The sequence below is a fragment of the Colobus angolensis genome, unplaced genomic scaffold, assembly GCF_000951035.1.
Source record: "Colobus angolensis palliatus isolate OR3802 unplaced genomic scaffold, Cang.pa_1.0 Scaffold85, whole genome shotgun sequence".
Lineage (NCBI taxonomy): Eukaryota > Metazoa > Chordata > Mammalia > Primates > Cercopithecidae > Colobus > Colobus angolensis.
The window spans coordinates 9414606-9437448 of record NW_012122376.1 but is presented as its reverse complement, the minus strand read 5'-3'; the positions used below and the strand labels follow the sequence as shown (position 1 = coordinate 9437448).

General features: G+C 50.4%; 1 protein-coding gene across 2 annotated transcripts in view; it reads left to right on the top strand.

The window, feature by feature from the left end:
* GRK5 (G protein-coupled receptor kinase 5) overlaps nucleotides 1-22843 on the top strand; it is a 120371-nt gene that overhangs the window by 24136 nt on the left and 73392 nt on the right. The window contains exons 1-2 of one of the 2 annotated variants that reach the window (XM_011930269.1): nucleotides 18591-18657; nucleotides 20969-21081. Coding sequence is in view for 1 of the 2 variants with exons in the window: in XM_011930268.1 (XP_011785658.1) it covers nucleotides 20969-21081 (113 nt within the window). In the remaining variant the exon portion in view is untranslated. Of the gene's footprint in view, nucleotides 1-18590; nucleotides 18658-20968; nucleotides 21082-22843 lie in introns of those variants that run through there. The other variant, XM_011930268.1, reaches the window with a different exon arrangement.

The following is a 22843-nucleotide window of genomic DNA, read 5'->3' as shown; positions in this document are numbered from 1 at the left end:
CGGGGCAAATTCGGGTTCTGAGTGAGCTTGTAGTGGGTACCTGGCCAGCAAGTTGAAGGGAGGTTGAGGAGATTGAGGAGGCTGAGGGAGGCTAGGGAGGCTGAGGAGGCAGAGGGAAGCTGCGGGAGGTAGAGGGAGGCGGAGGGAGACTGAGGGAGGTTGAGGGGATGAAGGAAGTTGAGGGAGGCTGAGGCTGAAGGAGGCTGAAGGACTCTGCTCTTTGGGTAGAACTTCCTGTTTCTCATGTTTCCTCTGTAGAGACCACAGTGCCCGACCCTGCCCCAAAGCAGAGTCAGAGCTTGTGTCCATTTCTTGGGTGCAGAGTGTGCCTTTGGCTTCTCTTTGGTTGTGCCTTGGCATGGCACGCAGGGCCTGGTGGGGTTCTGGGGGTGCTTAGTGAGTGGCTTCTCAGAGCTCAGGCCACAGCCTGTATGAGTAGGAGGAGCCTGTGTGAGTGGGAGGAGCCTGTGTGGGTGGGCGGAGCCTTGTGAGTGGGAGGAGCCTGTGTGAGTGGGAGGAGCCTTGTGAGTGGGAGCAGCCCCTCTCACAGCTCCGTGGTCAAGTGCTGTGAGGCTAAGTTAGGAGAAGATGGGCTGCCCGTCCCCCTCCTCCCTCCTCTCTCTTCTTCCGTACCCGGCCCGGGGCCCTTTGCTCTGGGTCATGCTCTGTTCCCAGGACCTGTGGGGATGCTGGGAACCCTGGGAACACAGCTCCCTTCCTGCCCAAGGGAGGCCCTGAGTGTTCTGAGCCTGTGGTTGGTGCTTCTCTGGTGGGAAACGGTGGTTTCCTCTTGAGGGAAGTGTTAGTCGCTGCCTTTCCCTCCCTCTGATTCCCAAGGGTGAGTCTCTCTGGGACAGCAGGTGCCTCTGGGAAGGTCTCCTAGCTAGGTGGGCTCTGGCTCCCCAGGAGTACTGTGGGCTTTGGAGCCAAAAAGACCTGGACACAGATCCCAGCTCCTCGACTGATGCACTGTGACCTTGGGCAGGTTCCTTAAACTGGCTGTGCCCCGGTTTTCTGTCCAGCAGGACTGGGCAGTGCTGTCCGCCCTACAGTGGAATGAAGGGAGAGAATGGAGCATCAGAGGTGCGGCTCATGGCAGGTGCTAAACACTTGTGAGTGTCTGGGTGCCTGGTGCGGGAACCTGAGCAGAATCCCCACCCTACTCGGATGTCTGATGGTCTTTGCTGCTGTCTGACTGCCTAGATGGGAAGGCCTCGAGGCCATCATGATTCAACCATTCTCTTACTCAGCAAGCCCTGACCACCATTCATTCATTCATTCATTCATTCATTCATTCATTCATTCATTCACTCATTCGCTTCTGAGAACCTGCCACACAGTGGGCCTTGTTCTCTGCACTGGGGCACACAGCCATGAATAAGACAGACCAGGACTTGTGCTCCAATTCTATGTTGAAGGTGAGGGAAGAAGTTAATTAAGCAATCAGCCAAGCGGATTTCAAAGGACAGCTGTGCTGCACGCCACTGAGGAGACGTGAGAGGAATCCTGGCTAGGGGCCTATGCTGGGTGCCCAGCAGTGGGGGAGGCGCAGAGGGGGGTTCAGAATTGAAAGGCTGTGTGCGGTGGCTCGTGCCTGTAATCCCAGCACTTTGGGAGGCCGAGGCAGGCAGATCACTTGAGGTCAGGCGTTCGAGACTAGCCGGGCCAACATGGCGAAACCCTGTCTTTACTAAAAATACAAAAATTAGCTGGCGTGGTGACGTGCACCTGCAATTCCAGCTGCTTGGGAGGCTGAGGCAGGAGAATCGCCTGAACCTGGGAGGTGGAGGTTGCAGTGAGCTGAGGTCACACCACTGCACTCCAACCGGGTGACAGAGCAAGACTCCATCTCAAAAAAAGAAAAAACAAAAAAGAATTGAAAGGCAGCCTTGACCTTAGAAAGTGTGCTCACCAGCTGCAGACTGTCCCACCTCCATGCTCTGTGATTATTGGAGGTGATAATACTACAAGAAGGAATAATATTTTAAAGAATAAAGTCAGTTCTTAGGAAGCAGTAGTATCCCTGTAACAATCTGGTGTTTAATCATTTAGATAAAGCCGTAGCCTGGGGTCAAAATTGGCTGGAGGTGTGCCTGGAGCATTAAGCTGATGCTCACCACCAAACTTCCTGTCCCTTGTAAGTAAGTTAGTGTCATCCCAGGTGCTGGCATAGCCAGTTTAGGATCACCCTTTGCCTGTGCCCTTGGGGAACCCCAGGACACTTGAGTCTGAATGGCCTGATGTGGCCAGGACAAGGGCAGTCTTGCACAACTCTTCCATCTTGGGAAAACAAATGTGATTCCTAATGTGTTACCTTGAGTTCCTGGAACCAGGGTGTTTGTTTTATGTAATAGACAGCAGAGACTGTTCTGTTGACTTCAGAGCCTTCCTGCATCTAAACTATAACTCTTCATAAAACGTCCTTTCAATATGGTTTATCCAGGATATTGCAGGGAAGGAAGACTAAATAGTGTCTCACAGGGAGGAAGAAGGTTCTACATTTCAGGTCACCACCTTGAGAATTGAACACATGCTTTTTGAGATTTGGGGACCTTAATTCCACTGAGAAGTTCCTCTCTTTGCTGAGTGCCGGGGCTGCCCAAGGAGCATGGGACTCTTGGAGACTTATTATAGCCCCATGGGTCAGACTAATGATCAGGTGGGTACATTGTGTTTGAAGCAACATCTGTGTCTCCAAAGCCATGGCAAAGGAGCATCTGAAACTCATCCAGATTTACTAGATGAGACTAAGCTGGTGAACACTCAGTTCCATTTAACCCCTTATGGGCAGCCTGTGCTCACACTCTTTCCTGGTTGGCAAGTGAAGAAGGTAGGTATAGGGGATTTTGGCAAGGATGTTAGTGGATAAAGAGTATTTTTTGGCCGGGTGCGGTGGCTCATGCCTGTAATCCCAGCACTTTGGGAGGCCGAGGCGGGTGAATCACCTGAGGTCGGGAGTTCAAGACCAGCCTGGCCAACATGGTGAAACGCCACCTCTACTAAAAATACAAACAATTATCTGGGAGTGGTGGTAGACACCTGTAATCCCAGCTACTCAGGAGGCTGAGGCAGGAGAATCACTTGAACCTGGGAGGCGGAGGTTGTGATGAGCCAAGATCGCATCACTGCACCTCAGCCTGGGTGACAAGCACACAAACAAACAGTAGTTTCTGAGGACCCACCTTGCACCAGGAGCTGTGCTAAGTGCCTTGATTGATCTGTACCTGCTAGGTAGGGCACACTATTATTGTTTCTATTCTAGGACCAGGGAAGTAAGTCTGAGAAAAGGTCATGCAGCTAGTACATGGTTGTAGAAGGCACAGTATAGGTTCAGCTGCTGTAGCAAAGACCTAGACTAACACGTAAAAAAGGTGGAAGCCGGTTTCTCCCTCATGGAACAGTGCTGGAGTTGGGGTCTACTACGGCTGCTATGGAAACTGTCTGCATGGTCACTCAGTTCCCAGTCTCTTTCTGGCCTTAGGATGTTGCCCTCATTGACATGGGCCAAGATGGTGCCCACTGTGTTTACATTCTAGCCTCTGGGAAGAGGGAAGCCGGGAGGGGAAGAAGGGGCACACCCTTTCCCTTTAAGGATGTTACTGAGAACTAACTTGGGTCTGTTGTTTCTGTTCACATTCCATTGGTGAAAATTTGGTCACCCAGCCACCCCTCGCTGCAGAGGTGGCTGGGAAGTCTTTCTTTTGGAGCTATAAACAGGAGACCTATTACTGTAGAAAACATGATGAACAGCTATTGGGTGACAGCTAGTGTTTCTGTCCCAGAGGTGGAGATGCGTCCAGGAGGACTATGCATGGGTTCACGCCTCTCCTTCTTCACTGCCTCCTCCTGGAGGACATCTAGGTCAGCATCAAGGAAGAAGAGTCCAGAGCTAGACCTTGGGCAGGGGTGGTGGGTATTTCTGCTGATCCTTGGGTTCTCTGGGCCTAACACAGTGTAGGGCTCAAAGCAGGATTCAGTATATCCATCTTAAAGAAAGGGAGGGAGAAGGGAGCCAGCCTTGCAGATCCAACCCCAGCCCAATGAACTGAGCAAACCTGGATGCGAGTCTAAGGGGGCTGGGAACTGAGACATCAACAGCCAGAAGGCAGTTGGGTCTGGAGGGATTCCCTTGGGGGTGGAGCTCTGCAACTGCTTTGGGCTGGAACAGAGGTTCAGGTTATCCTGTTGGCTCCCGGGGCTTGACCCCGAGATTGAAGGACATCTGTGAGCTTTGCTTCCAGAATGGAAATTTTGTAAGAAGCCACCTTTGGGAGGAACTGGATCTCTGTCCTGGTGGTGGTTGCTTGGGCCATGCCATGTACTTTCTGAATTTGGTTGCACAGCTTGTAGCTCCGGGTTTGTCAGCTGCTGCCCCCAAGTAAGGCTGTCTGCAAGGAAGGGTCTCTGCCTCCCTCCTGCTGTACCCCAGCTGCCCACTTTAGCTGGCCCTGACATATCTAGTACAAAATGCAGTTACAGTGTGACCTTTCAGAACCCAGGGCCCCCGTGGAGGCGTCCTCGAAGGGCTTTCAAAGGCAGCATACTGCTTATGAGGAGTTTAAAGTTTGCCTGTCTCTGTGACTGTATTTTCTGAGCAAAGCTTTTCTCCATGCAGGTGCGCAGAAGGAAAAATAAGTAAGCATAAGAGGTTCCAGTTTGGAATTTTTCAATCATCTGAACGTTGTTCTTGGCAAGGAGTAATTTAAAACAGCCGTTATGGGTTACATTTTTAGGCCAGTTAGAAGTAAGGGTTTCACCACAATCATATTCTTTGATCATCCCAATTTTTTTTTCTTTTTCCCAGGTATCTCTCTTGTGCTGAATAACTGAGGAGCTACCTATCAGGTTTAGTGTCAGTTACAAATCTGTTTCAAGCCTGGTATTCGGGAGGGAAGAGAAAAGCATTAACAAGGAGCAGCAGCGCCCCAGGCTGAGACGGAGCTTACGAGGTCTAGACAGTTATGAGATATGTGGGACTCTTTTAAAAGAAAAAGAAGGAGAGAAACGCACATGTTTTAGGTTCTCCATGCTTGTATTCTCTATTTGTATAGCTGAGAAAGCTTTAGTTTAAAATAAGTGGTATTTGGCAAGCAGTGGTATTGCATGCTGACAAATTGATTGTGCTCTTTTACTTAGATGAAAATGAAAATGCATGAGGCATGCTGCTTTTTTTTTTCCCCTCTTGATGATTAAAAAACGTCTACTTGGCTCTATGCAGAGACAGCCCTTGAAGATTTATATGAGACACCTGTGTGGCATCGATCACAGGCCTTCAGGCTGACAGAAGCAGCTATGCTTCATGGTGGTTAAAATGCCAGGTCCTGGGAGGGGGTTTGGAAAGACCTAAATAGGGGTCTCTATGCCAGGCTTGGGTGGGACCCTTGGGTGAGGGTCTTTCAATTTTAATAAAGGACCTCCCCACGCTCTTCATAATGATCTAGGGCCTAGAGCAGCTGGGAAGGAGGCTAAGCACCCCCTGGGGTGATGAACAAGACAAAAGCCTTCCCCTACGTGGCCTCAGTTTCCCCACCAGGAAGATGAGGCCATCAGACCAGCTTTCCTTTTAGTTTTCTACAAGTTCTATAACTGTGTTCCCCTCAACACACCTTTTCTTAGGCTCTGACATTATTGGGCCGTAAAGGATGAGGATGTCAGTGCAGAGAAGGCGCTCTACTTCCTATGTAGCAGTTCACAGCCTGGGCCAGTACAGCGAGAACTTTGGAAACAAGTGTGTTATAATACAGCCATCAGCTGCAGTTGATGTGTTGGGTCGTGAATTCATTCATTCATTCACTGGTCAAACATTATTGCACCCTGACTCTGTGCCAGGTTCTGTGCTGGGTGCCAGCATGTGCAGGAAACAAAGCGACCTGGTCCCTGCCTGCTCCAAGTTGGGTCTGCCCCATTTGGGCTTCTGTCCTATTGGCTTAAGGACTTGCCCCGGTGTAGGTCTCAGCACAGGAATGTGCTGTGAAATGCAATTCCAACACCCTATTAAAGCCAAGCATTTACTTCTGGACACCAGGGACTTTAAGACACACCCTTAAAGGAGCAACGGATTTGTTTTGACAAAAGAAGTGTAAACAGGATCCTGGTGAATAGCTTTCTCATGGCTGCTCCTGCTTTCATCAGTTGCATATTTACTGGTGACCTCATAAGTGTCCAGACTGTCCTGGGCCCTACAGGGGGGCAAAGGGAGTGGCGGAGGAGAGTGAGAATTTACAGCTTAGTTGGGGAGGCAAGGCCAGCTCTCAGGACAGCCGGCAAAGGTGTGAGACAGCACATCAGTTACATGATCACACGTGTGGTGCAGCTCACAGAGTTGAAGGAACTCAGAGCAGGGGAGGGGCGGCTACTCAGCTCAGCTTTTCAGGAAGAGCAACGGAAGGAAGGACATTTCAGATCATTCTCCTGGCCCAGCCAGTGGATGTTGAGGCCCAGTTAATAGCCAGCCCTGGAGCTGCCACATCTTTCCCATATCTTTCTATCCTGGAGGCTGGAGTACCCTTGGACCTGAGGAATTTGATTGACCAATAGGTCATTGGTACATCCAAGTGACAGGGGTGCCTCCTCCCCACCATGGACCCCTAGAGGTTGCCAGATGGTGCCACTGGCGTGATGTCATCCACCTCTCAGGTCCTGAGTCTTTGTCTGCTGCTGCTGTGGATCCCTTAAAAGTTAAAAGATGCAGAATAATCGTTCTGCTGTCAGCAAGAACTGAGTTCACATCCCAGCTCTGCCTCTTGCTAGCCCTGGACCTTGTGCCATTTTCCTCTCAGTGTCTCAATTTTAGGCATCTAAAATATGGGCTGATGATAGCACCTGTTCTGGAGGGCTGTTGTGAGGATTGCATGAGACATGCATGTAGTGTGCCTAGCATTGTACCTGGTGCACAGGAAGCACCCCGTTCATGTTTGCTGTTATTATTTCTATTATTATTATTATATATCAGGTGGCAAAGTGGAAAGGCCACTGTCTGAACCAAAGCTCATTTCTTTCTGAAAACCAGCTCTACCAAACTCTATAAAGATCCGTGTCAAAAGTCCCGACACCATGAGCTAGAATTTTGCTAAGCTGTAGCCTTCCCTGTGTTCGATTCTGCTGAAGCAATGTGCTTCTCCCCCATCTGTCATCTGGGATGTGGGCATTGGTGAGCTCATGTGCCTGTGAAACACCCATCTCTTCCTTCTTCAGGACACCAGTCCTAGCCCTTCTTGAGTCTGGGGCCAAGCTGAGCAAAGATGGAAGGAGGTTTGGCAAGAGTTAATGTCATTTGACATTTAATCACCAAAGACCCAGACTGGGTTCCAGCGAGTTAAACCCACTGTACTCTGTTCTTGGGCAGACAGGGTTGGGGTGTGGTCACATGGTTGGCTGGGAGAACTGGAGCTGTATCTAAGACTCTAGGAGCACAGAATAATTGCTTTCGAACATTTGTCCTCTACATCCCAAGAATGACGGCCAAAGGGCAGTATTCCAGAAAGATAGGCTTGGTCTCGAAATGGGAATGGCCTCGCAGCACAGTGTTGAGAAAGAGTACTGGATGCTCTGCAGGTGAAGTGCTTCCTGTCGCCGTGAGTGCACACGTCAGGGCTGGCTGAGCCCCTGATGGGGATCATGTCGGGAGGATTAAGGGTGGCTGGGAGTCTTGGGACCCTGAGACATCAGGACTCTCAGGAGACCATCAGTTGCCTCCACCTTCCGAGGCATTCATTTCTCCAGCTGCTTTTGGCCAGCACAGCTGTGATCTTCGCTAGACCCCAGCCAGTGGCCCAGGGAAGAAGCCCGGCGCCTCGGCAGGGCCAGGGCAGGAAGAGCCAGGTCTGCCTGGAAGCTGCTATTTGCCTTGGTCCCTGGCTTGCCCAGCCACTTCCTGGCCCTGCCCTCCTGTGACTTTTGCTTGATTAGCTCATAGCTCCAGGTGAAGCCAGACCCCGGGCCCTAGAAGGCAAGATGGGCCCCCAGTGCTCCCTGGCAGGCCAGGGCAGCGTGCAGGAAGGATGGGCTAGGCATTGCCATATGAAGTCAACCTGAAATGCACGTGGGAGAGACTGAGGCACTGAGAGGAAGTAACGACTCCCGGGCTTCCTGAAATGAAAGCCAGGGCTCCTTGGCGCACCTCAGAGCCCCAGGCCTCTGGGAAATGCTGCCTTTAAACTCATGCTTGTGTTGCTCCAGCCGTATTGCCACATTGCGGGTGCGGGGTGGTGGTGGTGGGAGGGGATGGCAGCTGGGTGGGTTTAAAGATCCCCAGCAGTGGTGAACCCTGCTTGGGGCTCTGATGCTGGAGAAAGGCCCCATGCCCTGTGATGTCTCCATTCCCACCAGGCTCACAGCCCCCCTGTGAAGCTACCAAAATGGGAGGCATTTAAGCCCCCCTTGTTCATCAGCCCTATTTTGTAAAAGGGGAAACCAAGATCCAGAGAGAATGATGGGTCTGAGGTCATGCAGGGTCAGATGTGGAGCTAGATGCGAAAAACCCAATATCCTAGCCCCAGCCCCATGCACCGGTGTGCTTTCTGGAAAGGGACCTGCCAGGCAGGGCCCCTGGGCTCAGACCGCCTCACTTCTGGGGGCTCTGGGCTTACCGTGCTGTAGCTCCAAGCAGCAGGCAGCCTGGCCCAGCCTTGCCTCCGCCCAGAGACCTGAGCCCAGGGAGCCATGCCGACTCTTTCATTCCCTTGGACAGAAGCCACCTTAGGCACAGCCCTCATCATCCACTTGGTTCAGGGAGGCCTTCACTTCTGGCCGAGCATCAGGAGAATGTGGGCTGGAGATGTATACTCCCCAGTTTGGAAGCGTGTAGCCTCCCTGTCACAGTGATTTGCTTGTTGGTTTGTGCAATCATTCATTCATTTTCAATAAACACCTGTGCTCCTGGCTGGGCCGGACACTGATCCAGGTGGTGGGGATAAAATGGTGAACTGGACCTTACAGTTAATGTTGGAATCCCCTAGGGAGCTTTTTAAGAAAAGACTGATGCCCTGGAGATTTGGTGCAGTTGGTCTTGGTGTGGCCTAGGAGTTTCACTTTCTAAAACTGCATGTATCTGGATGAAATCTCTTTACAAGGAGAAAAAAGGTTATAGAAAGAATGTCCTAAGTGGATGGCGTCCCAGGTGGTTTTAGACAGAGCGTAGGTGAGGAAAGGCCCCGGGTGTTCAAGACACAAACAGTGGTCACCACTGACCAAGGCTGTCCCAGGTGCCCGGTCCCAGCTCACTGGAAGGTCCCGTCACAGGCCACGCAGGGTAAAACAAACTCGAAGTTCTTCTGAGCACCTGTGCATTCCCCAGGCCCTGCACAGAAAAGAGCTGTCTGGCAGTCAAAGTTCTTTGCTTTCCAGGCTCTTCCTAATCTCAGTGATTTTGCAGCTGTGCTTTTAGGAGAGCTGTTTTCCCCTCATTTGTAAAAACTTGAAAATCTAGAAAAACAGAAACAACCACAGGTCACGCATGGGTGTGCTTCCTTTTTGCCCCGGATCTTAAAGCACCAGCACTGCTGATGCGCCAGGTGCCTTTTCTGCAGATGCCTCTTTGGTATCCCCAGGCTAGCGCAGAAGTGGAGGCTGCAGTTAGCCTGCTGGGCTGCTGGGCAGAGGAGAGGGCTTAGGGCACAGTGCTTTGGACCTTCTTTCCTATATGCCAGGCCCCTTCCAGCGACTGCCTGTCCAGCATCAGGATCTACCTGCCATGTGGCCCTGCTGTTCCCTCAGTCCACCCCCACCCCGACCCTCCATTTACCCAGCCAGTTCTTTGCCCCTTCCCACTGCAAGGAGATATCTAAATTGTTTGCCTTTTTTGTCCTTGATGATAGAGGTCACTGCCTGACTCTGGGGGCTCCATTATTGCTCATGATGATGGTATAGTCCATGTCTTGTCCATCTCAGCCCCCAGCCCTTCCCCAGACTCCTGGATACCTCCTTGACTACATCTGATGGATTCAAGCCAGAGACCTGGACCCTCATCGGAGAGGCAGGGACCCGCACAAGCACCCTTCCACCCACCCTTCTCTTCCTTCCACAGAGCCACAGACTAGAGCCTTCTGTCCTCCCCGCTGTCCCCCCACACTCCCCCTGCCTGGCAGCCCAGGCCCAGATACCCTACGATTCAGTGGTTTCACATGTGGCTTCTCCAAGTGCCACCAAACTTTGCGAGACTTGGGCTTAAGAATTTCGATCCCACAGAAACATGTGACAAGCACAAGACATTCAGTAAAACTAGAGCCCAGAACGAGGGGGATGAACGGCACAGGAAGATGGCAGGGCTCGGTTTGGGTGTGTTTGTGTGACACGCCATATGTCATTTTTTATTCACACAAAAGCATCTTTCTTGAAGTAATAGAAGGCCACTCAGCTGTTGCTAACCACATACCAAATGTTTCCTTTTTCCTCTCCTGCGCCTTCCAAGGGGTGGGCTGGGAAGCTCTGCCGTTATCCGTGATGCCATCTCGCCTTTCAAACGTCAGAGAGCTTTTAACTCGGAGCAAACGCCCGATTGTTTTTTCCAGCTTTGGCAGGAATTTTTAAGAGAAAACTGTTTTCGAATCACTTCTCTGTTTATTGTTTCAGACCTGAAATACGGCAGAGTGGAGGGCTGGCAGCCTCTGTCTGATCCTCTCTCCCCATGTCCGTTTCCTAATTGCATTAGGATCTATCGGGGACCCCCTCCCCCGCCACAGCCCCCCCAGTAACCTGGTATTTTGGGAAAACGAAGTTAAATAAAATAGAATAAACCTTCAGTTGGTGGAGAGATGGTTCCAAGCATCCCTTTGGACAACCTCCCCCCGCCGCCTGCTCCCCCCTCACCGCCCCACCCTGGCCCCACAACCTTTACAATCAACATGTGGTTTCATTTCCAAGGGCCCCCGTGTTAGCATTTCCATTTCCTCAGGAAGCCGCATTCCGTTCTTGCTCTTACTTCTGAATTTGGACGTGTGTTTTCCTTGGCCCAAGCTCTAGGAGTGCCTGGGGCAACAATGCACACAGTCCCAAGCAGGTTTCAGTGAGGTGGACAGCCTTCCCCACACGCGGGCTGCAGCTTCTCCCTGCTCCCCGTCTCCAGGGATGGCCGCCCACGCTCCCCTAGCCCGGTGGGAGGGCCTGGCTGTACCATCCGAGGGGAGCTGGGCTGCCCTCGCTGCCTGTGTCCTCGCCGCCTCCTGTTGGGAAACTCTGGTTGCCCTCCAAGAGTCCACATACTGCAGGCTTTTAATTAAGAAAGTATGTTCCCATTTCATGTCACTCGAAAAGAATGAAAACAGTGACAGCATTTATTTATCTTCACTATCAATATCATTCCTGTTTCTCAGTCCACTGGGGGTTATGAGTCTTGAAGGAATTGACTGGGTTATGAGATTTGAACCTCAGGCATGTGCTGGTGGGACACATGTGGCTTGCTTCCGAGAAGGAGCCCTGAAGGAAGAGCAAGCAGGCTGGCATAGCCCTGCCCTGCCCTGCCCTCCCAGATCTCAGGGCCAAAGGGCTCGGTGACAGTGGGGAACTCCTGCCTGCTTTGGTGCTAATGGAGAGTCAAGGCTCCTTTTTCACCAGCTACCTCCTACCTGCTCTCTCAATCTTCGGAGAAGTAAAAGCCATCATTTCCTGAGTCTGATGGAGGAGATAGGATCTGTCCAATGGCTGCTGTTTCTGTGGGACCTAATGTGTGCTGAGACTGGGCCAGGTGCTCACATGCATTGTTGCCAGTCCCCAGCAGCAACCAGCTAACTCTGATGGCCTCAAGTAAAGGGACTTGCCCAAGACCACACAGCCATCCAGAGCTGCTCCACTCCGGTGACACTATTGCCATTTGGAGCAGGATAATTCTGTGTGGCAGGGAGCTGTCCTGTGTATTGTGGGGTATTTAGCACATCCCTGGCCTCTACCCATTAATCGGTAGTAACCTCACAGTTGTGAAAACAAAAGATGTCTACAGACATTGCCAAAATTTCCTCCTGCTGAAAACCTCTGACCTAGAGGATGGAGGTGGGATTCAGACCCAAGCCTGTGCTTGTTCCCCACCCTCTGCTAGCTCTGGAGAAGTCCTCACCCAAGCAAGGCAACCCTGCTTGCCTTTAGGATACAAGCAGGGTGGGTAGTGCTTTGGTGTTTCTGAACTATGTCCTAATTAGCCGTAGATATAGGCCTTCTAGAATATCCATAAGGATCCAACTTCGTGGTGGAGGCTGAGGACAGAAGTTCTTTTTTTTTTTTTTGAGATGGAGTCTGGCTCTGTCGCCCAGGCTGGAGTGCAGTGACCGGATCTCAGCTCACTGCAAGCTCCGCCTCCCAGGTTCACGCCATTCTCCTGCCTCAGCCTCCCGAGTAGCTGGGACTACAGGCGCCCACCACCTCGCCTGGCTAGTTTTTTGTATTTTTTAGTAGAGACGGGGTTTCACCGTGTTAGCCAGGATGGTCTCGATCTCTTGACCTCGTGATCCGCCCGTCTCGGCCTCCCAAAGTGCTGGGATTACAGGCTTGAGCCACCATGCCCGGCAGAAGTTCTTTAATAGTACTGCCCCATCTTGCTCTGGTGTCCTGACAGTGCAGCACTTTACTGCAAAGCCCTTGCATGTAGGTTTTCATTTTGAGTCTTCCAAATACTCGTTAAGTCTGAAGGCTTATTACTCAGCAACAATAAATTGCAAGGGACTGAAACCCAACTCAAACTACCTTAAGGGTTAGAGGGAGTGTGTTGGTTTATGTAACTGAAAAGTCCAGGGGTAAATCTCGTGGCTTCAGGTATGGTTGGATCCAGGTCTCAAACATCATCAGGACGCTATTTATTATTCTACTTTCTACAGTTTTGACGTCGTTCTCTGACGGGTTCTTTCTATGTGGCCACAAGATAGCCACCAGCAACTCCAGGCTTACATGGTCCTAAGAGTTTAAAACTTCAGATAAAGAAAAAGTAACTTTCCTTAGAGTGCCAAAAAGTGTTCAAGTAAAGACTCAAGATTGGTAAGGCCTGGGCCCTGTGCTCATCTCCAAGCTTGGTATTGGCCTTACCCAAAGAATTATTATAGGGGAAGGGATGACTCTCCAAAGAAAGGAAAACACGACCTTGTGTTTCTAGAGCAATGCTGTTCGAAGTGTGGTTCATGGACTGATTTTACTGCTCTGTGATAAGTACAGAGATGCTTAGAAACACTTATAGCAATTCGATGTGGCCGTAGCATCCAGGTGTGTGATCAGCAGACTCATCTCGTGGAACAGGTTATAAAGCAGTTGGCTGTTGTCAGACTGACATGGAAAGTTGTGGACGATATGAGTTTTACAGAAGTATCAGTCCGGGATGGATTGGAAATTTAAAAAACTTTTTTTTTCCCGTAGATAGTTGGAAAAGCACTGCTTTAAACTGGAGAGTATGTTAAAACACAGGTTTCTGGGCCCCACCAGTGAAATTCTGATTCAGTCAGTCGGTGATATGGTTTGGCTGTGTCCCCACCTAAATCTCATGTTGAATTGTAGCTCCCATAATTCCCACATGTATGGGAGGGACCCGGTGGGAGGTGATGGAATCGTGGGAGTGGGTGTTTCCCATGCTGTTCTCATGATAGTGAGTAAGTCTCATGAGATCTGATGGTTTTATAAAGGGGAGTTCCCCTGCAAATGCTCTGTCTTGCCTGCCGCCATGTAAGACATCCCTTGCTCTTCTGTCTTGATTGTGAGGCCTCCGCAGTCACGTGGAACTGTGAGTCAAGTAAACCTCTTTCCTTTATAAATTACCCAGTCAGGTATGTCTTTATTAGCAGCGTGAGAACAGACTAATACAGTAGATCTGAAGTGGGGTGGGGGGAATGAGAATCTGCATTTTCAGTAGGCTCCCATGTGGGATGAGTTCACAGTTATGAAATATTTTGAGAGTTACTGAAATGTGACCCAGAGACAGGAAGTGAGTACGTGCTGTTGGGAAATGAAAATGGTGCGGATACACTTGCTTGATGCGGGGTTGCCACAAACCTTCACTTCATATAAAAAATGCAAGATCTGCAAAAGACAATAAAGTGAAGTCCTGTAAGACGGTGTGCCTGCGCATTGTCTGTGGAGGCTTTCGCTACAACAGCAGAGCTGAATCGTTGGGAAGAGACCATATGGCCCTCAAACTACCACCATATGGCTAGTAGTAAATATCTCCTGCTAGCCCTTTACAGAAAAGTTTGCCTACCCTTGTCTTAGAACCAGGGGGTGAGATGCCAGATCAGGAATCCCTATTGGGGTTGGATGGAAACAGGTTTTGGAATCCTGGTTAAAATTGACCTCCAAGGTTGACCTTAGAATCTGGTCCAAGTCCCTGTAATCATCTGCATGTGAAGCTGGCACCCCAGGAAGGTTTCCAGGTTGAGAAGGGGCTTAGAGGTTATTATTCGAATCCCCTTATTTTATGGATGAGGAAACTGAGACCAAGAAAGGGGAAGTGACTTGTCCAAGGTTACACAGAGATTTGATGGCAGAGTTGAGACCAACCCCTGCCCAGCGCTCATCCACTATGGTGTCCTTGGCAACAGGCCTAAGGTGTGGTATCTTTAGTGGCTTATAATGAGAATAGGCTAAGAGGCAAGCAAGGTCTCTCCCAAGCACCCAAAGCTCACCAGGTGAAGGTGGTGAGGACAGGGGCCCCTTGTCTTGCTGTGCCCTCTGTTGGTTGACGTACCCTCTGTTGGTTGACGTACCCTCTATTGGCTGACAACTTGGCAGGTGTCAGCCCTGTCCTGGGAAAGGCAGAGTTGGAAATGAGTTGGCTGTGCCCAGGCCCCCAAGACATGTATTGCTTATTGTATGTGCATGTGTCTTAGCATGTGGATTTTCAGCCAGTTATATTCATTACACTTCAATGAAGTGTACTTGCTGGTACAGTTTGGATATTTGTCCCTGCCTAAGTCTCATGTTGAGATGTAATCCCTAATGTTGGAGGTGGAGCCTGGTGGGAGGTGTTTGGGTCATGAGGGCGGATCCCTCATTGTTGGTGATGGTGAGTTCTTCCGAGATCTGGTTGTTGCAGTGTGGCATCTCCCCCGCAGCTCTCTTCTGGCCATGTGACATGCCTGCTCCTGCTTCACCTTCTACCACGACTGTAAGCTTCCTGAGGCCTCTCCTGAAGCAGATGCCAGTGCTATGCTTCCTGTACAGCCTGTAGAACCATGAGCCAATTAAACCTCTTTTCTAATAAATTAACCAGGCCCAAGTATTGATAACAATGCAAGAATGGCCTAATACACTTGGGGGCCACTCACTTAACACTACTTGCTGGTTATTGCCGCTTCACGCCTCGCCTCCCTTCCCTAAGTGACCTACCACTTTCTGTCTGTTTTCTTTAAGCCAGTGTTGAAGGTTCACTCAGTGACATCCTATGGTGGTCTCAGACCTAGCCCAGAATTCTTGTCCTAATTCACCTTCTCCCACACTTCAGCACACCCTCCAGGTCCTTCTGGCATCTCACCTGGAGCTTTCACCTCCCCACTGTAGCTTCTCCTTGCCCCTCCTCCCAACCGCAAGCCCCATTCGCTCTGGCTTTGACCTTTTTCCCTCTTCTTCACCTGGACTCAGCTTCTCCCCCTGCCTGCATTGCCTGCCCATTCTCGTATTCTAGTGTGCTCTCCGTGGGCACCATTCCTGAAACTGACCCAGCATCATGAGAGGATGTCTTGCCCCCTCTGCCATGACGCCTTCCAGGACACTTCCCAATTGACTTACGCAAACGTAGACATTGTTATGTGGCTTCTTTTTCCAGCGTTATCCATGAATGTGCCTCCCTCTCACGCTGGCCAGTGAGCAAACTGCTAAGGACAAGGACGAAGCAAGTGTCTGGTACCTTGCTAAAGGGACTGCCTGCTGGGTAGACATGGTTCTGTCTGAGTGCAAGGCTGGAATTCAGTGTGTTGCGGGAAGGTGAGGCGATCCCGCCTTCCCGGGCCAGCTGTGGGCATGCTGGGGAGATGGGGAGTGGCAATCCCTTGAAGAAACAAACAACACATGTCGTTTTCTTGAAGCCAGTTCAGTCGAGCTGCTCACCAAAGCAGGATCCCAGCCGCAGGAGCTGGTACCCTCCCTGCCCAAAAGTCAGGGCCTGAGCCCGCAGGCCACAATAACTCCCAAACCAATGACTTCCTCTGTAAATGTCTCAGACTTGCCACCATCCCATTCTTTCCCCCTTTTCTGTGGACTGCACATGAATCATTTTTGCTCTAAATTACTGATTTGCCAGTGAGACACTGAATCCATTCCAGACTCCTAGGCCTGAGAGTCCAGCCCTTTCCCATGTGAGTCCAGCTTGCCTTCCCAGTGTATCTCCCAACACCCTCCTGTGTGCATAAGCGGGCCTAGCTCCTCCCAGGGTACTCTGCTCCTTAGTTAAGGGCACAGTTCAGTGCCCTGGGACTTATGATGGGCTTTCTAGACCCTTCCTCTTTCCCAGTCACCTTCCTCTTCCAAATGTCACATCACAGAGATGATGTCTTCCATTCTTGGCCAGCTGTTAATTCCAAACCTGTTGCTGGATCAGTAACCTGTCAGTGGGTATAAATGTGTCCCTTTCCACTGACCCACCCACATATCCCCATGTGTTGAATGCAAGAAGATATCCTTAACATCAAAGGAAACTTCCAGTATCAAAAAGCAAGAGACCAGACCTTGGAAGAAAATTTGTTGAGTGAGTGAAGGACCCAAAATAACAAAGTTAGAATGGCTGGATGATTTGTGGGTACTTAGGGGCCAAGGAGCTCCCCATACCCTACTCCCTAATGTCTTTTTTTTTTTTTTTTTTTTTTTTTTTTTTTTGAGACAGAGTTTCACTCTTGTCACCCAGGCTGGAGTGCAATGGCACGATCTTGGCTCACTGCAACCTCCACCTCCCAAGTTCAAGCCATTCTTCTGCCTCAGGCTCCCAAGTAGCTGGGATTACAGGTGCCTGCCACCACGCCCGGCTAATTATTTTGTATTTTTAGTAGAGATGGGGTTTCACTATGTTGGCCAGGCTGATCTCGAACTCCTGACCTCAGGTGATCTGCCCACCTCGGCCTCTCAAAGTGATGGGATTACAGGCGTAAGCCACCGTGCCTGGCCACTACTCCCAAATGTCTTACATAAAGCAGCCTCTTTCTGGCTTGGAGGAAAAGATCAATGAGGCACATGGAAAGCCAGAGTACCATGTTCTAGAAGAGCAAGAGCGCATGTGTGTGTGCCTGTGTGTACAGCATCCCAGTGTTCTCCCACCCCTAAAGAGATTTGGAGACAGAGAGAAAAGTCTTCTGCCCTTGTCATGGGTGTTTCTCCTCACCAACCCCAACAGACCACACTTAGGAGAAAGGTTGTGGGCAGGCCCCCTTCCAAGCTGGATTTCAACAACATTGCCAGCTTCTGTTGAAACAGATCAGAAAGGGTCCACTCCAAGCATGTATGGTAGAGCTTCTCATGCTTCCAATTTCAATGTCATTGACTTTCTAGAAGCAACCTATACCTCGGGTTTACTCTTGATACATCAAGAACTTTGATTTGTGCCTCCTCCTGTCTCCTTGATCATTCCCAAATTCGTATTCTTTCTTCTGTGGCCTCCTTATCCATTTCTATAGGAACTGTAAATGTTGCACTGGGAAGTTTTTGTGTGTGTGCTTGCTCAGAAAATGGGCCCGTTGATCTTTATTTGAGGTGAAGAAAAAAATCTAAAAAGATCATTACTGGTCCTTTTATTTCTCTCTAGGCTTCCAACGAGTAGTTTTTTTTTGCCTGGGATCCTCTCTACAGCTGGGAGAGGCTCGGAACTGAGGTGCTGACAGCTTGTGTCGGAATCGCATGGTGTTCACTGTGCTGTGAGTTTATAACAGCCTTGTTTCCATACTGACAGCAAATGCCATATGGAGAGAAAAAAAATCTGTCAGATGAACCCTTAAGGGATCACAATATGGCACACGAAATCTCAAAACTGCTTTTGGAAAAGGTAGGGGGTAGAGGGGTACCTTGCTTAAATCACATAAGCAGCATGGTGCTCTCTCCCATAATCGAATAAAAATGGAATTTGACACAAGGTACTTTACTTTGGTTCTGTGTTTGTGCTGGGAAAAACTCGGCTGATTGGGAAAAGATGCAAAGGTTTGTTTTCCTCCCCTTGGGGGATTGTGTTGAGTGGGAGGCAGCGGGAATGCAGGCTGTATCTGCAGGGCATTGTGCTAACAGGTGCAGGCTGCAGACCTGTCACAGGCGCTGAGACCAGGCTCCCTACTGTGGCTGATGATCACACTCATCTAGCTTGACATTTTATTACTGTCACTTGAGATCTTGTCTATTCACCCACACACACTCCTGCTGACCTCTCCAGTCTGAGTCCAGCCTCCCTGCGGACTGGGACCACATCCCTAGGTACCCCTCCCCGTCAGAACCTGGCATACACTGAGGCTAAATGCTTGTTGAAGTGGCTATTTGTGAACCATCTGTGCTGGGAGCGGTGTAGACTGCGCCCACGGCTGAAGGGCAGAGTTTAGGCTGCAGTCCAGGGCTAGTTGGAGCCACAAAACCATTTGGGAGTGGGCCAAGAGGGGACTTGGCAGGTTGCTCATCCACGCTGATCCAAATACTCACTCGGGAGAGAATGAAACGTTTTAGAGTGCCTTCTTCTACATACGCTACTTAGATCTGGCGAATTCCTCCAAAAAAAACCCCTGCCCTCAGGCAGGTTACCCATGAAAGAAGTGGGCCTGGCCTCGGCTCTTTCCATTCCAGGAGGCAGAGAATGGAGTCCTGAGGCCGTGTCGCCGTGTCGCCGTGTCCCCGTGCGGTGAATAAATGCCCGGGAGGGAGGGGCTGCCTTTAGGGCTCCTCTCTCCGCTCAGCTCCGCTTGTATGCCGGCAGTGTCCTCCGTGGGTTCTCGCTGCGTGGGGGGAAGGCAGTCTCAGCAGCCCTCGGCTGAACAGTCATCCCGAAGAGCCCTCCTGGCATCCCAGGGAACAGACAGTGTCTTTCCTGGAAGTTCTGGCAAAAGCCCTGGGAGGACTCCAAGGCCCCCACGGATCACAGGCCCTGACCTGATTGGCTAGAACTGAGTCATGGCCACCCTTGAACCTGTCATCATGGCCAGAGAGAGAGGCTTCTGATTGGCTGTGACTAAGTCACGTGTCCATCCGTGACCTTAGCACTGTGGCCAGGAGACAGAGGCCTTTTGATTGGCTATGACTGAGTCACGTGCCTGTCTCCGTAGCATGAGAGGTGTCAGCTCCATTTTTAGATTCAGAGGCATGGGTTGAATTGGTACAGACTGGGAGAAAGGAGGTTCCCTAAAGGAAAGGGAGATGGAACAGACTAATGATCACATCCATAACGATGAGAAATGGGGTTTATTAATGTGCCAGCGTCTGGTCTGAGTGCTTTCTATGTATTGTCTTATTCATTCCTCAGGACGGTCCTAGGAGTTAGGTCCGCTTACCGTCCCCAGTTTACAAACTAGACAACTGAGGGGCAGTGTCAAGCCTCTTGCCCCAGGTTACACAGGCAGTGAGCGATGGGCTGGGATTTAAACCAAGGTGGTTTCGCTCTGGAGCCCACACTCACACTCACAGCTACCACGAGATCCTCCCTCCGGGCAAGCCTTAGCTTTACATCCTATGGATAAGCATTTTGAGACTAAGAATCCAAGTGTGCCAGTGCAGTGGTTGTATTCATATCCCCTTGTTGCCTGGCATATCTCAAGGGAAATCCTTTCTAGGGGGGTGGTATCTTAGCTCCTTTACACCAGGTAGACTGTAGTCATCCCTTTCCCCCAAGTTGCTCTCCTTCCCAGGCTCTATCGCCCTCTTCCCAGTTTCCCATGAACTCACCTGACTGTGTCCCGTGCAGCTGCAAAATCGATGGCCTAGTGTTCCGTGCTCCAGAGAGCCCGAGGCGGCATGTTTCAGTGGTTCCTTTGAGTATCTTCCTGGCCAGAGAGAACTTCTTGGAGAGGCTTTAGCATCACTGCAGGAAGAACCAGAAGGGAAGGGGCCCCCATCCCAACTACAGCATGCCCTTCTGGTTTTCAGAGGAGAACACAGAGGCCCAGAGAGGGCAAGTGAATGGTTTGAAGTAACACAGCAAGTTGTTGGCTAGCACCGTGGTCTCTGGGCCTCTTGGTGGGAGTCTTGCAGTATTTCCTCTTCAGAATCCTCTTGGCTATTGAGTGGGTAAGTGCGGGTGACTTCCTGTCTCCGTGCCTTTAGCGCCTAACTGGAAAAGGCAGGGTTTTCATAATTTGAAGCATCCTAAGACTGGGCTTTTCTCCAGTTGGGCAAAAATGATTTTTAAAAACTGTATCCATTAGGATGCTTTGAATTACAAGTAATTTCTAAAAATGTTCAAACTGCCCTAAACAAGGAGAATGTGTTGTCTCATAAATTAGCTTTTCAGATATGGTTTGAGCTACAGGCATGGTTTGATCCAGAGATTCATGACATCGCCAGGGCACCAACTCTACTTCCTGTAATTTCCCAGCTCTCACCTCCTTGCTGTGTCAGCCTCATCCTCATAGCGGCTTCTCTTGCAGTGTCAAGAACACTGTTGCAGCACCTGGCCTCACACCCACTCACCATGACCTCCAGAGGAAGAGAGCGTCTCTGCTCCAGTGTTCCCAAGCAGTCTGTGGTCCACTCTGATTCAACTGGCTTACATTACAGGCCTGCAGTCACTGTAATCAGAGAATGTGATGTGCTTAATGGCCACCAAGGAGATGGAATCACAGTCCCCAGAACTGCTGGCATGTCCATACAGAAATCAGAGCATTGGACCAGGGGCGTGGAGTGGGGAGTGGAGGCTGGGTCATCACTGGTGCCTTCTGCTACACTGACATCTCTCTGAGTCTGCAGAGACCATGAAATGAAGAAGGGGTTCTGAGAGTTTGCCAGTCACCTTACTCCATCCATCTAGGGCTCTGAGCCCAGGTGAGGGAATGACAGGAAGGCCCTGCCTGGCCTTCTCCTGAGTCTCATCACATTCTTCTTTTCTTGTCTCCAGACAGAGATTACTGCAGTTTATGTGACAAGCAGCCAATCGGGAGGCTGCTTTTCCGGCAGTTTTGTGAAACCAGGCCTGGGTTGGAGTGTTACATTCAGTTCCTGGACTCTGTGGTAAGTTCCTGCTCCTGTGGTCCTGTGGTCCTCTGTGATCAGTGATTGTTTTGGCTCAAAGGAAAAGACAGACCTCATGGTTTAGAAGAGTGCTTACAAAACTCCCACTACAGACTTTGATTAGGAGTGCAAAATTGTCTCAGGATCTAAACTTATGGGTGACCTTGGGTGGGCCCCCTCCCCTCTGGACCTTAGTTGCTGTTGCTATAAAGTGGAGCCCTATCTGCTCTTTGATTCTGGAAGTCTGGGTTATTATGGGAGGCAGGGCCTGGGGAAGTTAGGCCTAGCTCTTGGATCTGGTGGCCCCTTCCTCCAGCTGAGGACCCATTTTATAGAATTCCACAGCTTTTGTGAGTTTGTACAATTGTTTATTGTTTGCTTCCCCATTAGAATGCAAGCTCCCTGAGGGCAGGACCCTGAGCTGGCTTCCTGTTCACAATTGCCTCACACAGTGCCCAGCATCTGTGGGCGCTCAATAAATGTCAAATGAAACGCATGGCTGTCAAGCTGGTCTGACTGCCAATGGCTCCACTGGGCTCTGGCATGGGTGACATGCCTGACACCATGGAGGCTTCCTTCAGATGTGCTTGTTATGCATTTGTTTAACAAATGCTGATTGATTGCAGGGGTTTTTAAGACAGGTTGTGGGAATAGTCAGGAGTTCCTCTTGGTTCAGCCAACTGCCCTTGGGTTTCTATCTGAGGAAGGAGGACAAGAGGGGAGGAGGAGGAATGGGGAGTGGTCATGAAGGGCGTGAAGTCACCCAGGCCCCTCCCCTCTCCCCCAGGTGCAGGGGCTGAGAGGCTGCTGTTTCCTAAAAGCCCTCATGCCACCATTGGCTGCAGCCATCCTGACCTCTATCTCAGTTTGGGGGACAACCCTTTAAGGTTTCAAGTCTCTGTATCTGCTTCAGGATCTCGATGTGCATCTCTAGACTCACAAACCAAATTGCCCACTGGATATCTCCACTGAAGTCACAAAGGCCGCCTTAAAGTCAGTAAGTCCCAAATGCACTCAGCACTTTCTCCCAGGACCCCAAAGCTACCAGCCCTGAGACATGACCTGTCCCAGTGACCAGCACCCTACAGTCACCCGAGACTGAAATCTTTGCACTCTTTAATGCCTTCCCCTCCTCATCCTCCCCAACTTGATCAAGGCTCATGTACTTGGCTCCTTGACCCTGCCCAGGCCAGCTCCCTCCCCTCCGCAGGCTCCGCCTTGGGCTTCGGGCAGATTCTTGGCGCCTCTTGTATGAGTGATTACAGTAGTTTTCAATCTTGGCTGGGCATTAGAAACACCTGGGGAGCCTTAAAAACACACCAGAGCCTGAGCTGAAGCCCAGACCAATTAATTTGAATCTCTGGAGGTGGGGCCTAGTATTTTTATAACTTTTTATTATGGAAAATTTCAAGCTATAAAAAGTAAAGTCGACAGAATAGTGTAATGAACCCCCAGGCACCCTTCACCCCACCTCAGCAATTATGAACTCATGGCCAGTCTTCTTTCATCCATTCCTCCATCCTCTACTCTGTAACATTTTGTAGCAAATTTCATATATTATCTCATCTGTGAACTTCTCTTTATTTTATTTTTTTTTTGAGACAGAGTCTCGCTCTGTCGCCCGGGCTGGAGTGCAGTGGCTGGATCTCCGCTCACTGCAAGCTCCGCCTCCCGGGTTTACGCCATTCGCCTGCCTCAGCCTCCCGAGTAGCTGGGACTACAGGCGCCCACCACCTCGCCCGGCTAGTTTTTTTGTATTTTT